The following is a 25,980-nucleotide window of genomic DNA, read 5'->3' as shown; positions in this document are numbered from 1 at the left end:
TGGATTTTATTCTAAATTTATGAAGGCATCAGAAGAGTTTAACAAGGGGGAGGTGATACAACATGTTTTTTCCTTGAAAGATCCTTCTGGCTACTATGTGATGGATGGCCTCTAGGCGTCCAAAAGTGGAGACAAGAAAACCACCTAAGGAACAATTCAGGTAGATGATGGTGATTTAGACTGGGAGCAGTGAAAATGGTAGAATTATTCACATCTGGGATCTATTTTTTACCAAAAGTTTGGATTTGCGATACAAGTGAGAGAGGAATCCAGGAAGTTTTTTGTCTGAACTGCTACATATATTGTCATCTTATTTGCAGAGAAACGGAAGGCTTTGGGGAGCAGATTTAGATGGTAATGTGGGCAAATAAATGATTCTCTTTTGGTCATGTTCACTTGCTTATGATGTAAAGTGGGAAGTTAGATACAGAAGTCTAGAAGTCAGAGGGGAAGTCTGAGTGAGGTGTGTAGATGTGATGGTCTTCAGAATGCAGATGGATTTGAAGACCTGGGACTGGACAGACCTTCCAGGTTGAGAGTATACACAGCTGTGGGCAAGACTTGGGGCAAAGCATCATTTACAGGTCTGGGAGGAGAGCCCACAAAAGAGACCAAGAAGAAATGGCCAGAGGAGTCCTCGGGAATAGCCAGGTTTCAGTTATAGCAAGATCAAGGCAACGTTATGAGAAGAGTTTATGCTTGTAGATGTCCTTGGTGATGGCAGGTTAAGTTCCATTGATGTTACGAAGGAGCGCCGGGGAGATGAAGGTATGGGGCATGCAGAATGGTGCATTTCTTTTCAACGGTGCGTGATCTGTGAGGCTCAGATTTCTGAAGATGACTGAGGTAAAAGTGATGCAAGGAATGATGAACTTGCTTAAAAGAAAAAAGTGCATTCTTGCCAAAGAGGAGGAATCAGTTCATTAACTCACCCAACCATTGAAATCTCATTGCACTGCTCGACTGAGGCTAGATTGATGGCGTGGAATCAGCGTTTGGTTTATCTTCTCTCTCTTTGCTTATGTGGGAGGAGTGGACAAATTGCAAAAAAGCAGTTGCTAGACATGCATATTTAAATGTAGTGAAAAGCAAAGTGGTAGACAAGATAAATTTAGTCAAATTAATGTACTAATAATTTATCCTCAGAAAATGCAAATCCCTGTTGTGCTGCTTCTCCTATTCTTACAAATGCAATTAGAGCATTGATAATGCAGGGAAAGCACAGAACTAGAATTGAGAGCAATCTGGTGTATAAGAAAAGAAGCACTGAGGGTGTTAGGTTCCTTTCTCCTCTGCTTCTTAATTAATATTTCTATATCTGTAAACGCAATTTTCACTTCCCCTTTCTATGAAGCTAATTGCTTGGATCTTATCTCTTTACCTACATTTAAAACATCCACTATTACCTCTAAAATTCATTTGCTTTTCTATTGTTAAATCAGATGGTCACTACCTCCAACTGATGTGCCATGTTGTGGGACATGAGCTGACTGGTTTGGTGGCAGTTTTTGTTACAGTAGCCATGTCTTTTCCCATCAACTGCCACAAGTGATAATTAGCAATGCCCTTAAGATAAGCAGTTGGAAGCCTTACTATCCAAAGAATGTGATGGATTTTCATAGAGGAATTTAAGGGTCATCAGTTTAACACCCTACTTTTCAAAATGCACTCATATTCTGATTTGTTTGTAATAGTTGGTAATATTTTCCTTTCCTTTGTGGATAACCTACTCTCACTCTTATTGAACATGTTCTTTGAGAGTATTTTAATATTTTTATTGCAGCTCAAGTCTACATAATCTATTTTCACATCCTCCTTATTTTCTTCTTTTTCTTTTGGTCTATAAAGTACATCTTTGATATATATTCAGGCCTCTCTTTAGCTCAAATAGTGTTGATTAGGTTGATTAGACTATGTTCCCAGTATTGCTCCTGGAAAACTAGCCCAAATGCAGAAAGGAGAGTTGCGTGACTTGGTCTTAAACATAATGAAGCTGATATAGAGTGCATTGCATTTTAAATTTGAATATGAGTGTAATTGACAGTTTTTTTTGGTATAAATCAGTGAGCTTTTAAAATTAGGCTTCACTCAGTATATTTTTGAATTTTTAGTTTAAGTTGCGTAAAAATTCATCATCTTGTTTCTTAATAAAATTATTGTTAGAATTTCATTTAATTCATTGTTTTAAGCCTTTATCAAGCATGCCCCCGTCTGCTGATCTGATGATATACGGACCCTGGGTAAACAGTCTAATCTAACACATACCCCAAGTCTACAAACAAAGTGTAACACATACACCAAGGGTGTAATTCTGCCTTCCTCCTCAGCTGCCCATCATTGTAGAATCTTTTAAAAGCATCTTATGATACGTTCTTATCCCCATTCTGCCTGTAACTGTGGGTCTCTTCCTTTCGTTGTGGTTTGCTTTATTATATATGACTCCCCTTACGCATTAGCTAACCTGCCCAAACCATAGTAGAGGTTTTCTTTACAGTTACAAAATATTTTCAGATCAGTTTTCCTTCTGTGGAAACTGGAATTCACATTGGAGGGTAACTTTCTCTTCCTTGGGCCATCAATCTTCACAGACTTATCTGTTTGATCTGGATTTTAAACACCCTCCCTCTGTGTTCTGTACAATACCTAGAATGCTGTCCACATGGTTGAATGTTAATGGTTTTCCCCACAGGTAATAAAGCAGAGAACAAATGGTTCTCTATTGAACAATTTACATTACAAAAATCCTGAATGGAGGGAGCAAAGCAAAGAGTTCTCCTGACCCTCCAGCACTTCTTATCCCTTGGGTTGCACACAAGACAAAGAAGCTCATTTGTGAGAGTTCATGGGCAATTTTCAGAGTATGAGAGAGATGAATTTTTCTCCTAGGGGTGGCCTACTTACTGATTTAAGTGACTAAATCAGCCTTCTCTCTCCACTGGGACTGAATGGCCAATTAGTCAAGCTTTAAGTAAATTAATCTACCCTAGAAATTCTGTCAGCAGGAGGAATTCACATGTGTGCAGCAGAGGTTTTGGCTGGTACTAGATACATCTGCTCCTTTAAAAAAATAATACCATACTTTGGGATTAAATCCAACTACAGTTTAGGTCATGAAAAGGGCTGTTGGAAGAATGATCTTAGTTAAAATCCATCCTTTTCAAAGTACTCCTAACTAAAATATTTATGTTATAATTTTAGATAAAATTATATTGCATTATTTACTCATGTATGTAAAAAGAGATGTAGATAAAAGACTAGAAGGAAATTCATTGCTATGTTAATAGTAATTGTCCCTGGACCTCAATTTAACAGAGAATTTCCTTCTTAAGCGTATGTATTTTCTTTTTTTATTTACATTGATCCTATATTGATTTATGATTATTTTTGTATTGCTTTGATAGTATATTTTGTTAGTTAAATAATAATTTAAAAAGTAAAAGGCACTCAGTATTTTAGTACATGTATGTGTGTATATACATATATAATATTTACAAATCTTGATTTGACATTAGGGAAGTGGTTTTTTTTTGATAGGGGATAATGGGAGTATACATTCAAAAAATGTGGTGAATGGGAGTCTTAGGTGATGCCGTAAATGTGCTGATGACTTGCACAAGTGCTGAATACAAGATGCAAATGAGCAGCCTAGATTTAAAAATTATAAAACAGACTTTGACACCATGGAGCGCATTTTAGATCAATCAATATCTGTTAGACTGGAGCACTCCATGTTTAAAAGGTCTGTTTTAAACATCATAGTGATACTAATCAAGCCATAAGTGGTGATTGAGTAGAGGATCAAAGGAGTGGCAGGCAGTGCTTCTCAGAGGAGGTAAAAATGATCAGCCTTAAAGGATGAAGTGTAGACTTTGAGGAGGTAATTTTCATGGGAGCATGTGTGTGCGTATGTATGTGTGTGCATGAGCACAAATACCCAGTGTCTTTGGACCTCTTGGGAGGGGAAGAGGTAACCAAGGGTAAATGCAACTCAGCCTCAGGTGAGCTAAGTTGCTAACTGGATTAAAGCGACCTGCCATCACTTATCTTAGGGTTTCTCAAAAGCAGCACTATTAACATTTTGGGCTGGATAATTCTTTGTCGGGGCTGGGGGTAGGGGTGCCCTGTGCTTCGTAGGATGTTTCAAAGCATCCCTGACTTCTGCCTACTAGATGCCAGTAGCACCTCCAACCCGTCATTACACTCAAAAATGTCTGCAGACATTGCCAAATGTCCCCTAGGGGCAAAATTACCCCAGGATGAGACCTACTGCTCTATCTGCCTATAAGAGGTGAACTATTTCTGGGGAAAAGACTATCATCCAAGGGCCCTGTAATCTTTTCATGTACAATTTCTGACAGTCAATCAAAGAAATAAGGAACAGGACCAAGGAAACAACAGACAATAGAAACAGATGCATGAATGACCCAGTTATTGAGATTATCAGATACAGATATTAGAATAACTATAACAATTATATTCAAGAAAAAAGATGGCAGGATGGGTAATTAGACAATATCCAGTCTGTAGCACAGAGCTTAAAAAAATATTGTTTTTGCTGACTTTCGCTCATGGTGGTTTGTTTCCTTGTGTATCCATTTGTTGATCTTCAGTTGTGAACTTATATGTGGTTTATCCTAAACTCTGAAAAATCTTAAAGCCTAAGTTGGGAACTCTTTCCTACATGGAGGATTTGTGTTAGTTTCTCACAGGATATTACTTATCGTGGCTCTATTTAGCCCTCTGTCCAGGGTCCCCAGTTTACTCAAGGAGTCTAAGGTTCAACTTCTCTACTTTTCTTTGCTTGAAGTGCTAATATTGGCTTTTACCCTCAGGACTGCTTCCATGTGAGCTTGTGGCAATTGCTCTTGTTGCAGCTCATAGTTTTTGTTTTTGGGTTTCTAGGAGAATCACATTACTTCCAATAAGCCCAGCAATGGAACAAACACTGTATTTTAGGTACAATATATTATTTGCTCTTCATATTGCTGGAAGCTAAAGCCCATATGCTATGTACTTCATTGTAATATATCTTTTGTAATGCTATTTCAAAAAGTGAAAATTAATAAAAACTCATATTTAAAATCACATCTCTCCACCAAAAAAAATAAATAAAATTGAAAATTAAGTGGAGGATAAATAAGAAACTTAAATTTAGAAGAGAATAAGTTTAGAATGTTTATTAACCTTACTTCCCACAAAGCAGTTGTCATTTTCTAGCAAAAAAAAAAAAAATATGCAAATAAAAATTCCCAGTGGAACTAATACAATGTCTTATTACATAACACATCACGGCCAAGCCATCAATCCTTTGGTCTCTCAGGGAATCAGATATATTTAAGCCAAAGATGATTTAAGACAAAAGTAATCAGGGTTCCTCCAACACTGCTTTTGGTGTGATGGAGAGCTTATCGTTGTTGGAAACATCTAATCACTTAGCCTTTCTTTGTTCTCTTTTATTACCTCATTTCATTCCCTGAATAGCTTTTGCAGTAGTGATGTTAACTATTCTTGCTAGGACTGATTGAATAATCTGTTTCTTTTGATAACCGTCAGGTGAAAGCAAAAGTCATTTCACTGCAGAGCTGATATTGCAATTTCCTGTTACTTCAACGAAGACGTTGCTATTCAAACAAAGGCACAAATGTTTTTGACAATTAGCAGTTACGTTTGGTTTTTGTTTTGTCTTGTTTTTGTTGTTCCGTATTCATGTCTTTGATTTCAGTGAAGATTTGAATGAGAGAGACACATAAGCACAGTTTAACTCATAATATGAAGGGACCCAAAGTAAGCTCAGGTTCTATTTCAACAAATGACTATTTATCCTGCATTTTCTGCAGTCAGGGAACTGTGAGGCTTGCATGAAGGACCTGAATTTCAAATACCTTTATTTTCTGACATCTTCTTCCATTGCCAGTATAGACAGATAATCACATGTATTTGAGTGTTCTTTCTCTTTGAATACTCTCCCTTCTTCCTCTTTCCCTTAATTGAAAGCATATTTCCCTCTCTTCCTCCATCTCTACGCTATTCCTTTGATATTCTTATCAAAATGGAGTGTCTCCTCTTATCTGGTAGAGTATAGGGAAGATAAAGCACCCTCCTTTATTTGGTCATCATTCAGTTTTTCTAGGTGGCTAAGTTTATCCATGGAAGTCTCTATGGTCTCTCCTCTGACTAAGGATTTAATTATCTTGAAATAGTAAAAAGGATGGTCAAGGAATTTTTCTCATAGGTTTTCCCACAGTCTCTGAATTGTTTCCATGACTTTTGATTACTCTCTTTTGCCTTTACAGGCAATGTTCATTGTATTCAACTGTGTTTCTATACTTAACTACTTTTACTCTCTAGTCAATGGTAGGAAGTATTTATCTTAGTTTCTCTAGAAAAGAAATTGATTTGAAGGGAGCCACAAGCAATTGTATATTTGTGATGGAAGGCAATTTTAATATTTAAGTATAAGCTGAATGAATTAGTATGATTTTTATATGTGCATTACATAGTAATAGTCTTTGAGAAAAAATTGCAAGTACTACCATGGTATCTGCCATTGAAGTCTAACGAATTATACAACTTGACCAGAGATATTTGGAGCATTTAACCAGAAAATAGAACAAGTAGCTACAATTGGTGCAGGTTTATGAATGTAATTCTGTGATTACATCTGAGACACTTGAGAGATCATTTAGTCTAAAAGGTTTCCATAGAGAACAGGAAACTGAATCTGTGAAAAGCAAAAGTGACTATCCCAGGCTGCACAGAACCATTTATTGAAAAAGTGAACCTATCCCCACTGCACTGTAATGTCGCCTCTGTCATAAGTCAAGTGGCCTTATATCATATGGGTCTTTTTCCAGTATTTTTATTGTTTCATTTGTTATTTGTCTAATTTTTTTTTTACCAGCAATACACTCTTAACTACTGTAGCTTTATAGTATGTCTTAAAATCCAGTATTATAATTTCTCCACCCATTTTTGTTTCACAGCAATGCTTTGTTATTTTTATCCTTTTGCGTTTACATACCCTTAATGTACCTGAATACCACAGGGATAAAATAAACCTGTAAATCAATTGTTGGAAAATTAACAGTATTAAGATTCTAATTTATAGACATGGTATACCCTTCATTCTATTTATATATTTTTAAATTTTACTTAATAATTTATAGTTTTCTATATAGAGGTCTTGACATTTTTCTTGAGTATTTCCATTCTTTGTTTTTAAAAATTTTATTATTAAAAAATTTTATGTCCTAAATATTTATTTCTGCTATATAAAAAAACAACTAAATTTTTAAGTATTAACCACTTGTGTCTTACGAATTTGCTAAATTTACTTCTCAATTTTAATACTTCATATGTAGGTCTTTTTGGATTTTCTACCATATAATCATGCCATATGTGAATGATGACAATGTTATTTCTTCCTTTCTTTACACTTTTTGTTTCTTTTTCTTGCCTAAGAGCATGAGATAAGATGTCTGTATAATGTTGATTAGAAATAGAGATAGTGGACATTCTTGTCTTGCTCCCAATCTTGGGGAAAATGTTCTCAATATTTTACTTCTGTAGGTGATGTTTGCTCTAGATTTATTTTAGATTACTTTCTTTAAAATAGGGAAGTTACTTTCTATTCCTTTACTTTTTTCCTCATGGAGGAATTTTGAATATTATCAAGTACGTAGTGTACATCTATTGAGGCAATAATATGTTTTTTCTGTTAATGTGATGAAATATTTTGCTTGATTTTTAAATGTTAAACCAACCCTTGAATGCTGGACTAAATCCATTTAGATCTGATTCTGTTTGCAAATTGCTGAATTCAAAGTTTGTGAGAGGTTGTTTGTAACATCCTTTTCCTGTAGTGTCTTGGTGTGATTTTGTTGTGAAGGTTACTCTAGCATCATTAAATTTAAATTCTAGACTTAGTTTGACATTCACAGGACATTGTTTTAATTTTATAGACTTTTTAATCTTAGATTTTACTGTATATTTACTTTTTGTTTTTCATTTCTTTCTTCATTTTAGTGTTTATGTTTGGGATCATATTCCTTTCGTGTGAAGAGCTTTTTATTTAATATTTCTTCTGAGAAGGCACTCTGGTCATAACTTCCTTTAGTTTTTGCTTGTCTGGAAATGTTCTCATTTTGTAATCAAATTGGAAGTATTTTTTTGTTAGGCATAGAATTCTCATTTGACAGTTTCTTTTGGAATTTTAAAGATATCATTCCATTGCCGTCTGGCTTAAGCATTTATTCTGGTAATTCAGTTGTCAGTCTTCTTCTTTTTTCCTGTGAAGATAATGTATCTCTTTATCTCTGATCACTTTTAAGATTTTCTCCTTGTCTTTCAGCAATTGACTATGCTATGTCTCAGCAACGTTGTGTGATTTTCTTTTTATTCTTTCTCTTCAGGCTTCATGAAGCCTCTTTAATCTGTGGCTTAAATTCTTTTGGCACTTGTATTAGTTTGCTAAGGCTGCCATAATAAAGTACTACTGAGTGGGTGGCGTAGAAAACAGAAATTTATTTCCTCACAGTCCTGGAGGCTTGAATTCCAAGATCAAAGTGTCAGCAAAGTTGATTTCTTCTGAGACTCTCTCTTCTTGGCTTGCAGATGGCCGTCTTCTCTCTGCATCTTCACATAGTCTTCCCTCTGTGTTGTAGTCTTATAAAATCAACAGAATTGGGGCCCACTCTAATGGCCTCATTGAATCTTAATTACCTCTTTAAAGATCCTGTCTCTAAATATAGTCACATTCTGAGGTACCAGGGATTAGGCTTTCAGCATATGAATTTGGGGGGGACACAATTCAGCCTATGACAGCACTATTAGAAGTGTCTTGTTTAATATCTCTTAGAATATTATTTCTGCCTCATTGTATCTTTTATTCTGGGAACCCAAATAGGTGCATGAGATATTATTTCACTTTCAATGTGTCTCTTATGCTCTTTTTTCCTCATTCTTTTATTTTCTATGCTTCAGTGTAGATATTTTCTACTGACCTATCTTCCAGTTTACTAATCCTCTCTTCTCCTGTGTCTAATCTACCATTGAATCTCTTTATTCAGTTTTTAATTTCAGTTACTAAATTTTTAAATTCAGAATTTCCATTTGATTTTTTTTTATAGATACTTCTCTGATGAATTTCTCCATTTGGTAATATAGTTTTTTGAATATATATATATATTTTTTTAATTTTTATTTTTTTGGTTGTACATCATATTTCGAATTCTGTATACATTACATCATGTTCACTACCTGAACACTAATTATAGTGCATCCCCTCACATGTGACCCTAATCACCCCTTTTGCCCTCCCCCTTTCCCCCTTCCCCAATGGTAACCATCAGTCCAATCTCCAATGCTATGTGTTTGGTTTTTTTTTTTTTTGTCCTTTTTATCTTCTACTTATGAGTGAGATCATATGGTATTTGACTTTCTCCCTCTGACTTATTTCACTCAGCATAATACCCTCAAGGTCCATCCATGTTGTCACAAATGGCCGGATTTCGTCATTTCTTATGGCTGAGTAGTAGTCCATCGTGCATAAATACCACATCTTCTTTATCCATTCATCCCTTGATGGGTAAAGTCCATTACTGACAATTCTAGTTTGGTCACCTCTATCATTTTTGGATCTCACTCTATTGTCCATCTTTTCTCTTTCATTTTTTCTCATTCTGTCCTGCCTTTTGACATACCTGTTATTGTTTTTGTTAAGTATAAATCATGTTGTTTAATAAAATTGGTAGCATTTTATGAATGAAGTTATCTTCTTTAAAGAGATAATTTACTTTTTTCTTTTGGCAGACATATGTGGAAAGGCAGATAAACTAAATCCAGTCAGGGATGGAAATGTTTCTAAAGTGAAAACCTAGGATGTTTATGTGATGTTTATCAGTGCCCTCCTTCTCAAAGCTCCCAGAATTCCAATTACTGTCTTTCCATCCAGATGAAAAAGCCAAAAGCTCTGTTTAGTTTATTTATCTTTAGATGTTGTTTTCTGCTTGACCTTTCAACCTCTTGCCCTAACAAGTTTCAAACTTGACAAATGCATGAAAGAGATTATTTGCATAAAGGGTAGAACTCACTTCCCTGGTTCCTTTTTCTGTAGGATCTTGGCCTCTTAAATCCAAGCTGCCTTTGGAAATTTTGACTTAATCTTATATATTGAATTTTTATAGTCAAAAGTTATTTCTGAGGCTAGAGACAAAGTAGAGATAGGACTTTAAGGTGCAAAATGAGTTTGTTGAAAAATAATGTCCATATAAAATACTTTGTAAGGAAATAGCATTACTCAATGTAGAAACCATAAGTTATCTGAAACATATTTTGGCAGAGGAAAAAAAGGAAGTGGAAGCTCATATTGAGGGAGAAACATATTAGCTATGAAAAGATGGTATACTACTTCCAATTATATAAAAAATATATAAAATTATATGTGGATCTTTTTAAGTTATATATTTATTTAACTTTTTTAAATGTCTAAATATTATGCTATAAACAAATATCATAATGGTACTTAGGAAATCCAAACAGTAATAGTTAAAAAATAGATTTTCATTTCAGTCTCTTTAAAGGTATTTATTAAGTATGTATTCCCAAATTTGAAAATTTTAAAATAGAGAGGCTTAGTTATTTCCTATGATTATAGAGCATATAAGTAGTAGATATTAAATTCTGTCTTAGGTCTTTCTGAGTCCAGATCACAAACTCTTAATCCTTACGAAAGACTGCCTTCTTGGCTTCAATTTCTTCAGTGATGGGAACTTACTTCCTACCATGGCAGTACATTCCACTAAGGACTACTCCGATGGGTAGAATGTTATTTATTACAGTATGTTAAACTCTATGTCCTTGTACCCCCTACCTATTAATCCTGATTATGCTAACTGTACTGTAAAATGGCAAACTTAAAGCAAGTTTATGATGTCCTTAAATTTTAAGTTTATTGAATTTCTGGTATCTTTGACTACACAATTCCCAGGCTTTGCATATGTTTGACACAGCTTTATTGAAAAATTTGGCTTAAATCCTGAATGTGATGTTATAGAATATTTTCCAAAACTGAATGTAAAATGTGTGGGTAGGTGTATACATAATTATTGATAAAGCTTTATTTTTAAGAAACCATTTAGCTACATAGATAAATTATGTCTAGGGTTTTACTTACATATTTTTAAATTTTAAAACATTCTTATTTTGAAATAATTTCAAACTTAGAAGATTTAATAATAGTGCAAAGAGCTTTTTTACATGAACAATTTGAGGATAAGTTGCTCAAATTGAGTTCCAGCACCCTCAAATTTAAATGTACATATCCATATACATTCTCAGGTACGTGCACATTTATATATACATGCAAAGTTCTTTCTAGTGTTTTTTGAAATGGGGAAATCAATAGTGATAGATTCAGAAGCAAAGAATAATAAAAAAGTTATCAGTAGAAAATATTGCCTTATGGCCTTTTTTTTTAGTTTTTAAAGATTAGCATTTTGATGAAAAATGTATTATTTATTGTTACATAGATTTTATTATTCAATTTGTAAAACAAATTTGCTAATTGTCCTTGATATGGAAAGAAAGTCCACACTTGTTTCAAATCAATTTAATTAGCACTCCTGAAATGTCTATTAAGGAAGTGATATATTCACTCACACTTTTGAATTTTAAAGTGGCAAAAATCGAGATTTTAAAAATGACTAGGCCAGATTCCACTCTACCCTTTTTTGCTCAAATAAACTCATCTTCAAGAAACACTTTCTGGGGCTGGCCCCATGGCCTAGTGGTTAAGTTCAGCACACTCCACTTTGCTGGCCCAGGTTCGATTCCCAGGCACGGACCTATACCAGTCGTCAGCAGCCACATTGTGGTGGTGACCCACATACAAAATAGAGGAAGATTGGTGACAGATCTTAGTTAAGGGCTAATCTTCCTCAAACGAAAGAAGGAAGATTGGCAACAGATGTTAGCTCAGGGTGAATCTGCCTCAGCAAAAAAACAAAAAGAAAGGAAACACTTTCTATAGAAACATTTCTCTGATTATATCAACCACAGCATTCTCTTTCTCTGGTGAGCAGCATTTGTTGCCTGTGTCTATCCTTTGGCACTTATCCCATAGAGTCTTTCATGGTGAATTACAATTGCGTATGTTTATTTATGACCTAGGAAGGAATCATTAAAGTCAATACCAAAGACAGGCCCCAGTGTGATAGGATTTATGTTTTCAGAATACCAAAACCTTGTTTCTGAAGCAAGGTACTGCCCACTGTCCAGTCAGTGGGTTTACCAGCTAGGAAGAAGGAGATTCTTATTCTAATTGATATTGGCTGCTTCAAGGTGGGCCACATGGATTAATTAAGCTCTACATTTCCTGCTTCACTCACAGACTTTTTGACCTTGCACCTGTTACTTAGTTTCTGAATTATATTGGTAAATGAGTGTGATAGTGCTACTAGTAATTTATAGAATTATTTCTAGAAAAAAAAGTGAATTGAGTAATTTTAGTTGTTATTGTAGAAATGATCTTAAGGTTGAAATGATGAGATATCCAATTCAGAGTTCTCATAGACCTTTTCTGTGATGTTTAGCTCAAAACCTTGGAAAACTTTTAGAGAAAAATGAGGCCTGGTGCTCCCATTTCCCATTTTCAATTTTAGACACTCTACGGGAGACAACAGAAAATTATATTAGTACAGCATTTGCTTAAATGCCTTATTTCCTCACACAGTCCATGATAGATTACTTTAATCCTTGTGTACTAAGAAAGCACAAACAGAAGGATTGACATTTATCCATGCTTTAAAGAATCATGAACAGCTCTTCCTTGCCTAGCAATTTATCTGTAATGTCAATGTGACTTAAATTGTAAGAGGTCTCACTGCCCATTTTGAAATGGAAGGGGAAGGTGCCTCTTCACTTTCAAATGTCTGATGAAAGATTATTCTCACAAAAAAATATTTGTACTTAGACAAAATGGTACAGAATATTATAGTTCTCAAGCGTTTACTTCCTTCTCATAGAAATTTCAAGGGAACTTAGGATGCATCTGGCAGGAGCTTTCTCTAGTGCAATCAGGTTGCTATGGTAAACCTATTATTTTAGGCAAAGGAGGACTGTGCTAGTAAAGTGCTAATCTCTTTTCTGTTTTATGTGAGCCGCTAATTACTCTCCAACTATTGAGCATGTACTGCAAGTGTGGTTTTTACCATTTTAAAAAGTGGAAAAAATAAGGTCATGGAGAGTGTGCCTGCTGTTATCATGCTGGCAGGTGCCTTTGATGATACAGGGCTCTTCTTAAATAATCTCATTTTGGATCAGGAAATACACTTATTTTTTTAAAAGAGAAATGGAATGAGAAAAGAAAGGAACAGATTTTATGTGAGCAATTGAAATACAAGCCTCCCGACATGTGTTTTATTCTAAAAATATAAATAATAGTATCTAATATTAACTGAACACTTACTATGGGCCACTCCCTGTACTGTGTACTTTACATGGGTTAGAACACTTAGCCTTTACAATAATCCTATGTCATTAGTATTATCATTAACATGGTTCCCATTATGCAACTACAATAAATGGTTTAACTTATTCTTCCAAGGAATCATAATTAATGCTGGATGTGAAAAGATTAAAATCTAGATTTATTTAAAATCAGAGCCCATGCTTTTAATTGTATCTTTGCCATAATATTTATTTCCTTTCTTCTTTGCCTGGTTGATATTTAACAAACACTTTTAGACCCATCCACAGGTCACCTTTGCCAGGAACCTTCTCTAACCCTACAAGGTGTGTCTGCTCATGTATTTGACCTTTTCTCCCTCCACTAGTCTGTGTCTTTAAACATGTTTCTTAATTTTGTATTTTCAGTGCCTAGCACAATGCTTAACTCATAGTTGATATTCACAGTGTGTTTGTTGAATGAACAACTGAGGCATTGATCAAATTAATGCACATGTTCAAGGTTGATGAGCCTGGTTCAATCCACCATTGAACAAGAGCACATGTGTCTTTTCTATGTGGTGTAGTTTGAAGGAAGTTGAACTCATTCTCCTGCTAAACACCTCAAATGTGCATATAGGGTAGAAATGATTTGTGTGTGTGTTGTTTTCAGTCATGGCTTCTGGAGATGATTTCCATCTTTAACAGTCACAGTTCAGGTCCACACATCTACCATGTGGTGTCTGAAAATTCCAGATTTTCAGTCCTTCACAAATGCACAGCCATATTACTGATTGTAATGGAGAGGAGAAGATTTAATTGGTCGTTAACACCTAATGAAGTGTGCTTTTACCCAGTTAGTTAATCAGAGGACTCTCTCCTGACTTAATCTGTGAGGTTAGAGGGAATGTTACCTTCTTTAGCTTTGTATCTTCACAGCTGGCATAGAATAACTACTCACTGCTGATTTCAAGCCTGTGCCCTGTGCCTTAAAAAGAGAAGTTTGAAGAGAGTGAGGGAAGGAGAAGGCAAAGTCTAAAGCTTGAAAGACTTGTCATGATTACCGTTGTGCAGAAAGAGGAGTCCAAAGAGAAAAGAAATACCTGGAGGAAGCAGGGAGGGAGTGAACATGTGTGTGTGTGTGTGTGTGTGTGTGTGACGTGGAGGAGGATGGTCGGAGGCAAGGGAGGGAGTAGAGGATCATGAGGAGAAATAGGGAAACAAGAAGGAGGAGGAAGAGATATATAGCCTGAAAACAAAGACTGTCGCCTTCTCAGTTTCACATAGTTGGCCTTATACCAGTTTCAGAAAACTAGCCTCTACCGGAGATTAACACCTTTTCTTCAGGCAAGGCTTCCTGGTGTCTCTCCATTTTCGTTAGGCAAGAGTAACCCAAGCACGCCTAACTGTTAAAAAGGACAAAGAACAATAGCTAGAGACATGACTGAGGAAAGAGAGATGACCTCTCCATCCCCTCGCCCGCTCTGTGACCTTGAGAGATGACCTGTGGATACCCTTCACTGTGTGACCTTGTGCAAGTCACATATTATCTCACTCTCAGAGCTTTGTTTTCCTCATCTGTAAATTGCGGGGCTAGTTGGACTTGATCATTCTTCATGGTTTTTCCATCTCTTAACAATCTCCAATTTTGTGAAATAATTAAAAGATTATTTCTACTGTAGCTGCACTCTAGCAGTTAATAAGGATGAAAACTAGTGAAATTACTAAAGTTTTGATCTTTCAATTTCTAAAAATGTAAATGAGACAATTTACCTTTTATAAAGGTTTCAAGCTACTCTTTTATTTCATCTTACAATTTAGTGGTACAGAGTTATCCTGTAAGTGGAATGAAAGTTCTGCTTTCTCTTGCTTTGTATTAGGATAATAGTATTTTGTTTGCATGTACCTTGCAGCATCTTGTGGGCAAAATCTTTTTAAAAAACCATAAATGAGAGTTTCTTCCAGGCTATGTCAGGTAAAATATTAGTAACTTAAAGATTTCAGAAATTTCAAGTACTTAATGAAACTGGTGACTTCCCAACAACGTAGAATTATTTTAAATTTGCAGTTTATTTCCATGGGATTTACTAAGAGATATGAATAATTTACTGTCGCTAATGATAATTCTGTATTTTTTCTATTATCTATGATCTATTTTTGTCCTTGGCCTGTTTTCCTTTTGGGTGTACCTTATTGGCTATTTGTGTATGAGCTCATATATAGTTTTACTTATCTGTCTTATTCGTGCCAATGTTTTGTCTCAGTTTATTGTGTATGTTTCAGTCTTGCTTATGTTATCTGCTGCTTTAAATAAATTGAATATTGAATATTTTATGGTCAAATTTATCAATGCTTGCTTTTCTTTATGTTTCTGGTTTGTTGTCGTGTTTAGAGTAGTCTTTCCCACCCAAGGGTTATGAAAACTTCCACCTATATTCCTGTCTAGTATTTTATGTTTTAAGCTTTTATATTTAAGTGTTCAATCCATTGGGAATTTATTTAGTTGTAATGAATTAAGTAAAGAGACTGATTGTTTTTGCAACATGGCTCACCAGCTTTGTTTCTTGAATCATCCATTATGCCCAGAAAAGGATAGCATATTAATTTATAGCATTGTGAATCATTAGAAAGCAATCACACCCCAAACCATGACCCAGCTGTGGAAATAGAATAATGCCAGAATCCCAAGAGCTTCCCCTTGCCTTTCTCCAATTGCTGTATGTACATACCCTCTCCCCTGAGAAGATGACCATCATTCTCACTTCCATGGTAATCACCTCTATGCCTTTCTTTAAAGTTTACCAACTAAATATATATTCCCAAACACTATAGTGTTTAGCCTTGCCTATTTTGAAATTATACCATCAAACAATATGCACTATTCTGTGGCTGACATCTTGCACTCTACATTATGTTATGAAGATTCCAGCATGTTGTGGGAAGTAGTGGTGCTTCCTTCATTTTTAACTGTTGTACAGTGTTTTAAGAATATAACTAACATTTATCTATCCTCTTATTGACAAACATTTTGGACATTTCTTCTCTGAGACTATTAGGAACAGTGTTGCTGTGATTGTTCTGGAACATGTCCTGGTACAAATGTATATACTTTTCTTCAGGGAATATAACCAAGAATTGAGTTGCTGGTCCATAGATTATACATATTGACTTTACTAGATAATGCTAAACAGTTTCCCAAACTATTCTACCAATTTATACTTCCATTAGCTGTAAAAAGTGTATTTCCAAATCATAGCCAGATCTTGCTCCGGTCAGTTCTTAAATGTTTGTTAGTCTGATTAGTTTGGGATAGAATCTCATTGTGCTTTTAGTTCGCATTTCCCATGTGATTAAGAGGGGAGCATCTTTTCATATGTCTGCTGACCATATGAATTTCCCATTAAAACAAATATTTTAAAGTTTTGACCTTTCAGTTTCACAATAATAATAAATTTTTATTATGAAAAGGAGGCAGTAGTGTTGCTCAAAACCATTAAGTTTTTAATATTTGGAAATCTCATTCTTCAGTGTTTTTATTTGGTGCTAATACTTAGTGAAATGAAATAAGCTATACAGATGGCAGAAATTACAGACTTACATATCTTTTGTTTAGCATTAAACTCCCATATCTAATCAAGTGCTTCACACAAAATAGATTCTTAATCCATATTTGTTGAATTCCATATAAGAGATATGTTGGAGTAGATGTATCAGGGTTTTAAATTCTAATCTAGTACTTGTGGGCTCCAAGGTTGCAAATGTACTCCAAGCCTACACATCTTTGAAAGATGTTTAGCTATTTTAATGATTGTGAGAAAATTTAAATTTAAATTAAATATATTTAAATTAAATGAGATATTTTATTTTTTAAATGATTAGTTGTGCATAGAGTTATAAACTCTACCTTTTGTCAATGTCTTGATTTGGAGTTTTCTGTATTTTATGGAAGTATCAAAATGAAATGTTTAAGTGAAATCTATTTTAATCAGAACTTCTAGATATCTGCTTTAGTTCATTACTCCTCTTTGCTAGTGTATAATAAGCTTTACAATATAATTCATGGGGATTGCAGTTCCTTATAAAATGATATCATTAGACTGACTTTTTGTATGTGCTTAAAGATTATCTGTTTTATTAAAATTTAATAGGAGTGGACCAGTTCAGTGCAGAGTAAATTTCAGATAAGTTTTGGTTGGATAATATTGATAATGTTGACTGAATTAGTTTCTCAGATGGTTATTTCTATCCTTTCCATCTGTTCCTGAATTGTCTTTTAAAGAATTATTTGCTTTATTTGTATCTTAGAGAATATCTTTCTTTAGGTTTTCCTCTCAGTTTGTTATATAAAATAGCATTTATTAGTGCTAGACATGCAAACTTCCATTATCCTTCATTCTTACTTATGAGAATTTTGATTTGATAGTCATTCGAGAAGCCACAGTTATATCTCCATAACATTAAAATAGTCATTGAAATAATATCATTTAGTAAATAAAGGAAAGAGATTAGACTCAATTTCTTATTAAAAAAAAGGACAATAAATCTGTATGTCAGTGTTTCTTACTATATCAACAGAGAGCTTTGACAGGATACAGATCTCATGGTCAGCCTGGACCACAAAGAGCTCACTATTTATGGTTGGGTTCAGGCACGTACTTATCTAGTATAAAGTTTGCATTCAGTGATGTGCTAGTGATGTGAACAAAGTACTATGGAATCAGAGCAAGGGAGCAGTTGTGTCAGGTGACCAGATAGGGATGGCAAGGAAGGTTTCACAGACGAGATTAGATTTGAGCTAGCTGTTGATCTCTGGATAGGATTCTATAGAGAAAGTGGTAGAGTATGCAACAGAGAGAAGAAATGGAGAACATAAGCAAAGTCTCTGAACCTGAGCGCACTGTGAACATTAGGTACATACTTGGAAAGGTAAGTGGGGCCAAGTGTGGAGAGCTCTGTTGGAGAATTTGATCTCTGCCTTGAAGGTCACGTGGAGCCATCATGTGAAAGAGGATTATGGTATTATAAATATTTAGGTAATTAGGTATTATATATAAGATGTATTATATGTATGTTTTAAGAAAGTGAATTTTATGAAATTTCAAGTTGAAAGGAGAAGAATAGTTAATTAAAAGAAGAAAGGAATCAAATACATCATCAGATATTTTTAAGGTTCGGTGACAGATTAGCCAATGGTGACCTTCTCTTAGATGGAAGGACCCAGAAAGAAGAGTAGGTCTGTGAATAAAGATGATGAATTCGCTGTGGGACATATTTCATTGATGTAGCTGTGGCAAACACAAATGAAGATATTGAGTCAGTTTTAAACACATATGTATTCTGCGAGAGACATCCTATTCTAAATGGAAATTCTACCATTAAAGCTCATGCATTGTGTGACTATTACTAAACTGTTTACATGTGATTATTGTTTAGTGCGTCCATTCAATAAATATTGATTCAAACTTTATGAGGACATATGAGAAGTTGCAGTTAATACTGCTGGTATTTGTGAAGGTGTATGAGCAGGAGGGTGTGAGCATCACGGATTTGGTGAAATTTACTTTGGATCTTGAAGAATGAGTGGAAATTTACCTGGCAGGTATCTGTCCTGGTAGTGCTTGGACCAACGTTTTGAGCTGAGACGGCAAAATCATGCACTTTAAAAATGTGGACTGCATAAAGAATTTACTCATTTTTACATTTCTATCTGCAACAAATTAGCCTTTCTTGATGTATGATGTTTTGCCTTTCCGTCAGAAGCTATGATATCCTATAAATTATATTAGGACTGCATCCATAAAGTTACTGTAGTTAATACTTGCCTTAATATGTCATTTAAAAACTCCAACAGAAACAAGGCAAAAAAAAAAAAGAATTGGAAAATGGCCAATTATTCTCTGATATTTGAAAAAGATATGTGAATTACAATTTATCAAGGAAAAAAGTGTACCCGGGACCAAATATTAACACTTCACTATCCAACTTTATAGGAGAAATTTAAGACAGAGATTATCCACAATGAAATGTAGATGTTTGAACACATATCCAGTATTTAGTTTATTCTTTCCAAAGAGGCGTAGAAACCAATAATGCATATTCAGGAAACTTCCTGTGTCCCTTAAAACGATAATCAAATTGTCACCATAAATCCATATGTCCTCAAACTTAAAAATCAATGTTGTTTTCATGACTGGCACTGTACTACCTCTCAGGAGTAACGTGGTTGCTGTTTCCCACATCTGTCCACGTGGGGCTGGTTGACCGTGCCCAGCCGTACTGCTGATGGTCCTATAGTTTGGCTCTTGCTCTCCACACTCTGGATTATTTTTGTCATTCACACATCCGCCCATGATGAGAGCTAGTGTGATTATGCACACCAGAAGGTAACTGGGGCCCAGAAAATCTGGGTTCTAGCACCAACACTGCTAATGTCTATTTCATTGGCCTTAGGCAAGTCATTTAGCCTCAGCATGCTTGAGTTTCCTCATCTATAAATAAATTGCAGGAAGTCATGGATCCTCCTGACATTTTACAAAAAATGTGTGCTGGGATATTTTTCCAGGGAGAGATCTGTGATCTGCCAGTTAGAGGTTTTGATTGCAAACAACAGAAACCAACTTCATTAAATGAGATGAAAAGAGTTTGATTAGAAGGGCTTAGGCTCAGGATGCCAGCATGCACAACCAGCTCATGCAGCACCCCTGAGAAGCAAGGCACTGCCAAGAACCGGCCCCTGCTGCCATCACTTTTGAACTCCAGTTGCTATGTGCCAAGCTCCACCGCTCCTGGACACTCACTGCTGTGCTGTCACACTTGTCACTCTGCCACAGATCTTGTGCCTTTGCTTTCACCCTCAAGAATTAAAACCCTGGCCAAGAGTGTTTGGTGTGTCCCTGTTCTGTCTACCATGGCATAGGAAGAGGGAATATCATTAGGGGAGGCGAGGGGCTCTGCCTTCTGCTGAACTTGGGACTGCCTCCAGGTAGAAAGAGGGACTTGTCGAAGGGCAGCCAGAACAACGCTGACTATTGCCATATCTTTCACCAGATTCTCAAAGGGATTGTGACCCCGCCACTTCTGCCAGAAAAGATTATGAATCACTGCATTAGATTATCTTTAATTACAGCTCTGAAATTATATGATGCTAAATACTAATTTTCTTTCTTCCATCATCTACCAACTCAGAATTTCTTTAACAAGATACAAATGCAGCAACAGAATGACTAACAACATTCCAGGGTCAGCCCTGAAGCATCTTATGATCATTTCAGTGGGTGTGTAATTATGATGGTTGGGCTAATGACAGAGAGTAACAGATGTCTCTGAGTAGTCACCCAGCTGAATTTCTGGCAAACCAGGGCCAATTCCTCAGACAAAAGGTATTTACTTTCTCCTACAGCCTCCTGGTGCTGCTTTATGAATGTATAAGATGCACTATGGCTTAATGATTATGTGTGCAAACTTTAAGGTTAATGAGAATGGCCATAAATTTTGAATCTATTCTTTACAAGCTGATTCACCATGGAGAGTAACATAGCTTCACTATGTCTCTGTTTCCTGTTTAGTAAAATGATAGTGATAATCCTAGTCAATTGTGGTATGATGAAAACAACATGATGGAATTTGAGCAATTATAGTGCTTTATGCATAGTTACAACTCAAGAAATAATGATGAAAGTCATCAGAATGATAATATTTAAGGAATTCCCAAACTGTAAACCTAACTCATTCCAAAAAATATTTATAGGTTTAAATTTTAAGTCAAGAATAATAAAGATATTTAGGTGATGTACTTTGACACCTGTTCCATGTTACAAGGAGTTCTAAGAACTAAAAAATCGATGCCAAATAATCACTAAAATATCTCATTGAAACATACCTATAAACATTTTTTCTTATGGGGCAGATAGACCCAAAGTAAAAATATTTTTTTAAATGATCACATTATGCAAAATTATGTCAAAATGTATAAAATTGACTCACTTATGTTAAATGGTATCATCAAACGAAGTTGAATATGAAATACCCAGAGAGTTCAATAACTGAATTATTCCTCAAAGATGAATGAAGCAGAAAGTGGAAAGTAGTAAATGTGAATGCCTTCTGAGCTGTCAATTGTCACTTCAGCTCCCGACCTCCGTGGCATTTGGGCTTGACCTTCAGCTTACCTTAGGCAAGCAAGAAGAGGTATTCGCTGAACCCTTATGAGGCACAGCCGAGAGCTGCCTGGAAGATCTGGCTGGAACAGTGTGCTCGTTTCCTTTGCAAGCCTGGCAGAGTTTGACGTCTCCTAAGTGTGTTCTCGCCTTGTATTTTGCAGGTAAATGTGAATGTGGCAAATGCACCTGTTACCCCCCGGGAGATCGCAGGGTGTACGGCAGGACGTGTGAGTGTGACAACCGCCGCTGCGAAGACCTGGACGGGGTGATCTGCGGAGGTGAGCCATTCTCACAGCCTTCAGCTCCCTGCGGGCAACTTGCTTCGCCTGCCTTTCTTGTTCTACTTATCCTTTAAAAAAACTTCTGTTAAAAAGAAGGTAAACAGGGGGCCAGCCCGGTGGTGCAGTGGTGAAGTTCACACATTCTGCTTCGGCAGCCCAGGGTTCGCCGGTTTGGATCCTGGTGCCGAGGTGACGTGGCTTGGCAAGCCATGCTGTGGCAGGCGTCCCACACATAAAAAGTAAAGGAAGATGGGCATGGATGTTAGCTCAGGGCCAGTCTTCCTCAGCAAAAAGAGGAGGATTCGCAGCAGATGTTAGCTCAGGGCTAATCTTCCTCAAAAAATAAATTAAAAAAAAAGATAAACAAAGAGCAATATACAATTAGACCTAAAAACAATATACAATTAGGTTTATAATGACCTTTCTTTTCTTGAACTCTTGATTTAGGGGCATATGAAAGTCCACAGTTCACTATTGATAAAGGATTCTTGAAACTAAACTAAGTCCTATGAAGGCAGTGAAAAGCTTTGCTGCAACTGAACAGTTAAAGTGATTTTTATTACCCTACTAAGCAAAACTGATAAGGGAAGTAAGTATCACCTACAGACTTGAAAAAAAGAGCAGAACGTTTATACTCTGTTTAATTACGAAATCACAAGAAATATACACTCAGTTTCCATGATGACTCTGAAACCCAAAAAACAAGAGCTTACTGAAAGTAATAAACTGTGCAAAGAAAGCATGAGGCACATAGAGGGTGGTCAGCAAACATCTGAGCTTCGTTCAGGGGAGGGAATGGGGGTCAACATTATGCTCGTATTTCAGTCTTGCAGAACATCGTATTGTAGAGATGATGCGTACTGATTACAGCTCCTTCCAGGTTTCCAGCATAATTGAGGTGACCTTGATGTGGAGTCATACTAAAAGAATATAACTGTGTCTCTTCAAGATAATTATCATAATGCAATCGGGCACTATTGTTGGGAAGAAACCACAAATGCATGTACAACTTATGGACGGTGGGGACACCGTCTATCTCTATCATCTACCTAACATCTGTGTATATCTCTCTATCTATTCTCTCTCTAAACAACTGTAAAACACTTGCAATTTAGCCAAAGACTCTTTCTTCTTTCCCTTCTCTGTGAGCCGAGGGGAAAGGCCCTTTTCCATAAATGTTGTGCTGGATGGTGTTATCTCACACAGTCCTTGCGGCAGCCACACTAAGAGATTGTCCCTGCTGTCTTCATTTCACAAATGGAAAAGTGAGTGAGGTTTGAGGTATTAATGCCACATAACTGAAAAATGGCAGACCCAGGATCTGAGCTCTGATGTTCAGTTCACAGATCTCTCTCTACACAGAGTGACATCAAAATATTTGGACTTTCTGTCAATGTTCTTTTTAGTTTAGATTCTCCCCTCACTGGTCTTAGTTACCAGAAATATCTAAGCAGGTTATGGTCTTTTTCATTGTTGCTGTTAAGTACTTCATATATATTAACTCATTTAATTCTCACAATGATGTCTATAAAGCCTTCCTAGCACCTGGAAAGTACCATATGCATGTCTTATGCATGTCTTTGCTCTTGTTATCATTGTAATTTTCTCTGTGACACGCAGGCTCTGTGACACATGGGTTTCCTTGCCCATCTGCTTTGGTGACTTGGCCAAAATGGTTGATATCGTGGAAAGCTGTTACATCTACATACCCATTAAATTATATGCCTTTCTCCCCTTAGTGAATCTCTCTTTCTCTCCAACTTTGGAGAGGAAATCAAAGATGGAAACAAATCTGTATATCTCCCTGTTAGATGAGATCAAGTGTTTACTAAGTAAGTGAGAAAGTACCTCACAGAGGGATAATTTTTGAGACTAATTCTTGTCTGCATGTCTACTCTCTATATTTTGCCTGTCTACCCAGAGTTGTCTATGCCACAGGGAAAACTGACTTCCAAACTAGTAAAACTAGTAAAAGACCAGTGTATAAACCAGAACACCAATTACTTGATATACAATGACACATCATTGCCCAAGGACTAGAACTCTTTGTAGAGAAAGTCTGTGGAAAGGAAGATTCTGAGATAAGGATTTGGATGCAAGTTATTTATTGGAAAGGTGAAGGAGATCCTGGTAGGAGAGTGGGAAAGTATGGTGGGAAAGGGAAGGCAGCCAATTAAGATTGTATTATCAATCCAGTTACCACTATGGTCAACTGGAGCTTCATCCCAGTAGAGGGGATGAAATTCTGGGAGCTCAAGTAAAACATACAATTCTTATATAGCCATCAGTCATTGGTTGAGGACTGCTTCTAGGAGACGTTAACTGCCCTGCCACATCCAGCATGCCTCACAGGTACATGATCAGAGCAGGCTTCTGTGGCTGGACAAAACTTTGGGGCTGAGAACCCCAGATGGCCCCAGGTGAAAGTCACCAAAACAGTAAGGATGATATTGTTGGGGCATGGCTGCAGCCACCAAAATATACCTGCCAAAGCACTGCAGCTCTCATGCCAAATAGTCTGAGTATCTTCTTTGGATAGTACAGCAGACCCACCAGCACATTCTTATTCTTTAACACTATCTGGATTTTGCTGAGCATCCAATCCAACCTTTCTTTGTACAGGATGTAGCACAATAGATTAGACAATAGCTGTAGACGTGCTAATTCACCTTATCCTTCTGGCATATCCTTGGTTACAATTTGGGAGATCCTTACTCACACATTTAGAGATTAATTCTTAGGTGGTTGATCATACCAAATATTGATATCATGGAACTTGATTATCAGAGGACAAATGTGTTTTCAAGTTTGGGGAGAGCTTTGCTGCTACTCCTGTGAGCTCAATGAAGAGCACAGCCCTGCCAGCAGTAAATAGTAGCCAGATATGCATAGCATCTTTGGTCACTATAATAGGATGAATTCTCTCAGTGCTTTTTCTTCAATTTTAGCAACCAGCTCTAAGAAATTACGTATGCATTTAATTTCATATTAAAAACATTTTATTGACCAAAAGATCTCTGAATACTTTTTAAGGATGTGAAGGAAACAAGTCTTGGAAATTTTCCTTGAAAATATTTTATGTTGTTGTTCTTAAGTTCCACTTTGATATTTGAATAATGTCCTTGAGAGATTTGAGGTTAGGATCATACCAGTATTTTACAAGATTGTAGGTAGCAACACTTTGTTTCACTCACTTTCTCCTGCTTCACCCCAGCTACTTAAGCTAGCCAGGCCAGGTGACAGTGCATACCTTAAATTCTGCCGCAAATTCTTCACTAGTGCCCACGCACACATCTTTACATGTTCCAGTGAGGACTTTTTTTGCTTCTTTGTCATTCACTTGTGCGTCCCTACTCCTGGTAGCCAATCCTATTGCTTGGAGGTGGATGGTTCCAGGAGGAAGAGGGAGAGCTGTCCACATCAGTGGCCTGCTCGTATTTATCCTAAGCGACAGATAGCTGGAAAAGCTACATATAATTTACAATGCGTGCAGACACTCTGTTTAGTATTCTTCAACAAGATGCAGTCTCTTCTTGTTATTCGTGGTAACTATGGTCTGTGAAGTTGCCATGAACGCCGAATTAGCGAGTACTGAATCCTTTCTCCTAAGGGAGTTATAGGGCTAGGTTCCTGCCTCTGGTCACGGCATTTTCATCATCCGATCAATACATAACCTTGTTTTATGTGTGTTGACACCTGTGTAATATATAGTTGATTCATTAACATTGAACTCACAGCCAACAGCCCTATAACTCATTCCTGAATGGAAATTATATAACACATATTTTCTCCATAAGGCACATCACAGGCTTTTTGCTCTTACGAATGCTAGACAGCACTTCACCACCACACTTAGGGGCCATCTTAAACATCCAAGTCACCAAGAAAAAGCACAAAAGTGTGAAAAGCGTGACACTAAATATACTGCAGAAAGGACTCTTGTTCACTGTAAGAGCTGAAACAAGAAGGCAGAGTGTGACCTTCTTTGACCTGAGCTGGGAATGTGAACCTCAGGAACTCAATGTTTTTGCCATCCTGCCTGTCTTCTCAAGTGACCCGGACAGTTTTGCAAGTATTGATTTCAGGGATACAAATAA

At 36.3% G+C, this 25,980-nt stretch overlaps 1 protein-coding gene across 1 annotated transcript in view; it reads left to right on the top strand.

The window, feature by feature from the left end:
• Positions 1 to 25,980, top strand: part of ITGBL1 (integrin subunit beta like 1) — a 207,382-nt gene that overhangs the window by 158,693 nt on the left and 22,709 nt on the right. The window contains exon 8 of the mRNA XM_046664856.1: positions 21,764 to 21,880. Coding sequence (XP_046520812.1) covers positions 21,764 to 21,880 — 117 coding nt within the window. The remainder of the gene's footprint in view (positions 1 to 21,763; positions 21,881 to 25,980) is intronic.

The sequence above is a fragment of the Equus quagga genome, chromosome 6 (genome assembly GCF_021613505.1).
Source record: "Equus quagga isolate Etosha38 chromosome 6, UCLA_HA_Equagga_1.0, whole genome shotgun sequence".
NCBI classification, from domain to species: Eukaryota; Metazoa; Chordata; class Mammalia; order Perissodactyla; family Equidae; genus Equus; species Equus quagga.
The sequence above is the reverse complement of the archived record's forward strand: the minus strand, read 5'-3'. Positions and strand labels throughout refer to the sequence as shown.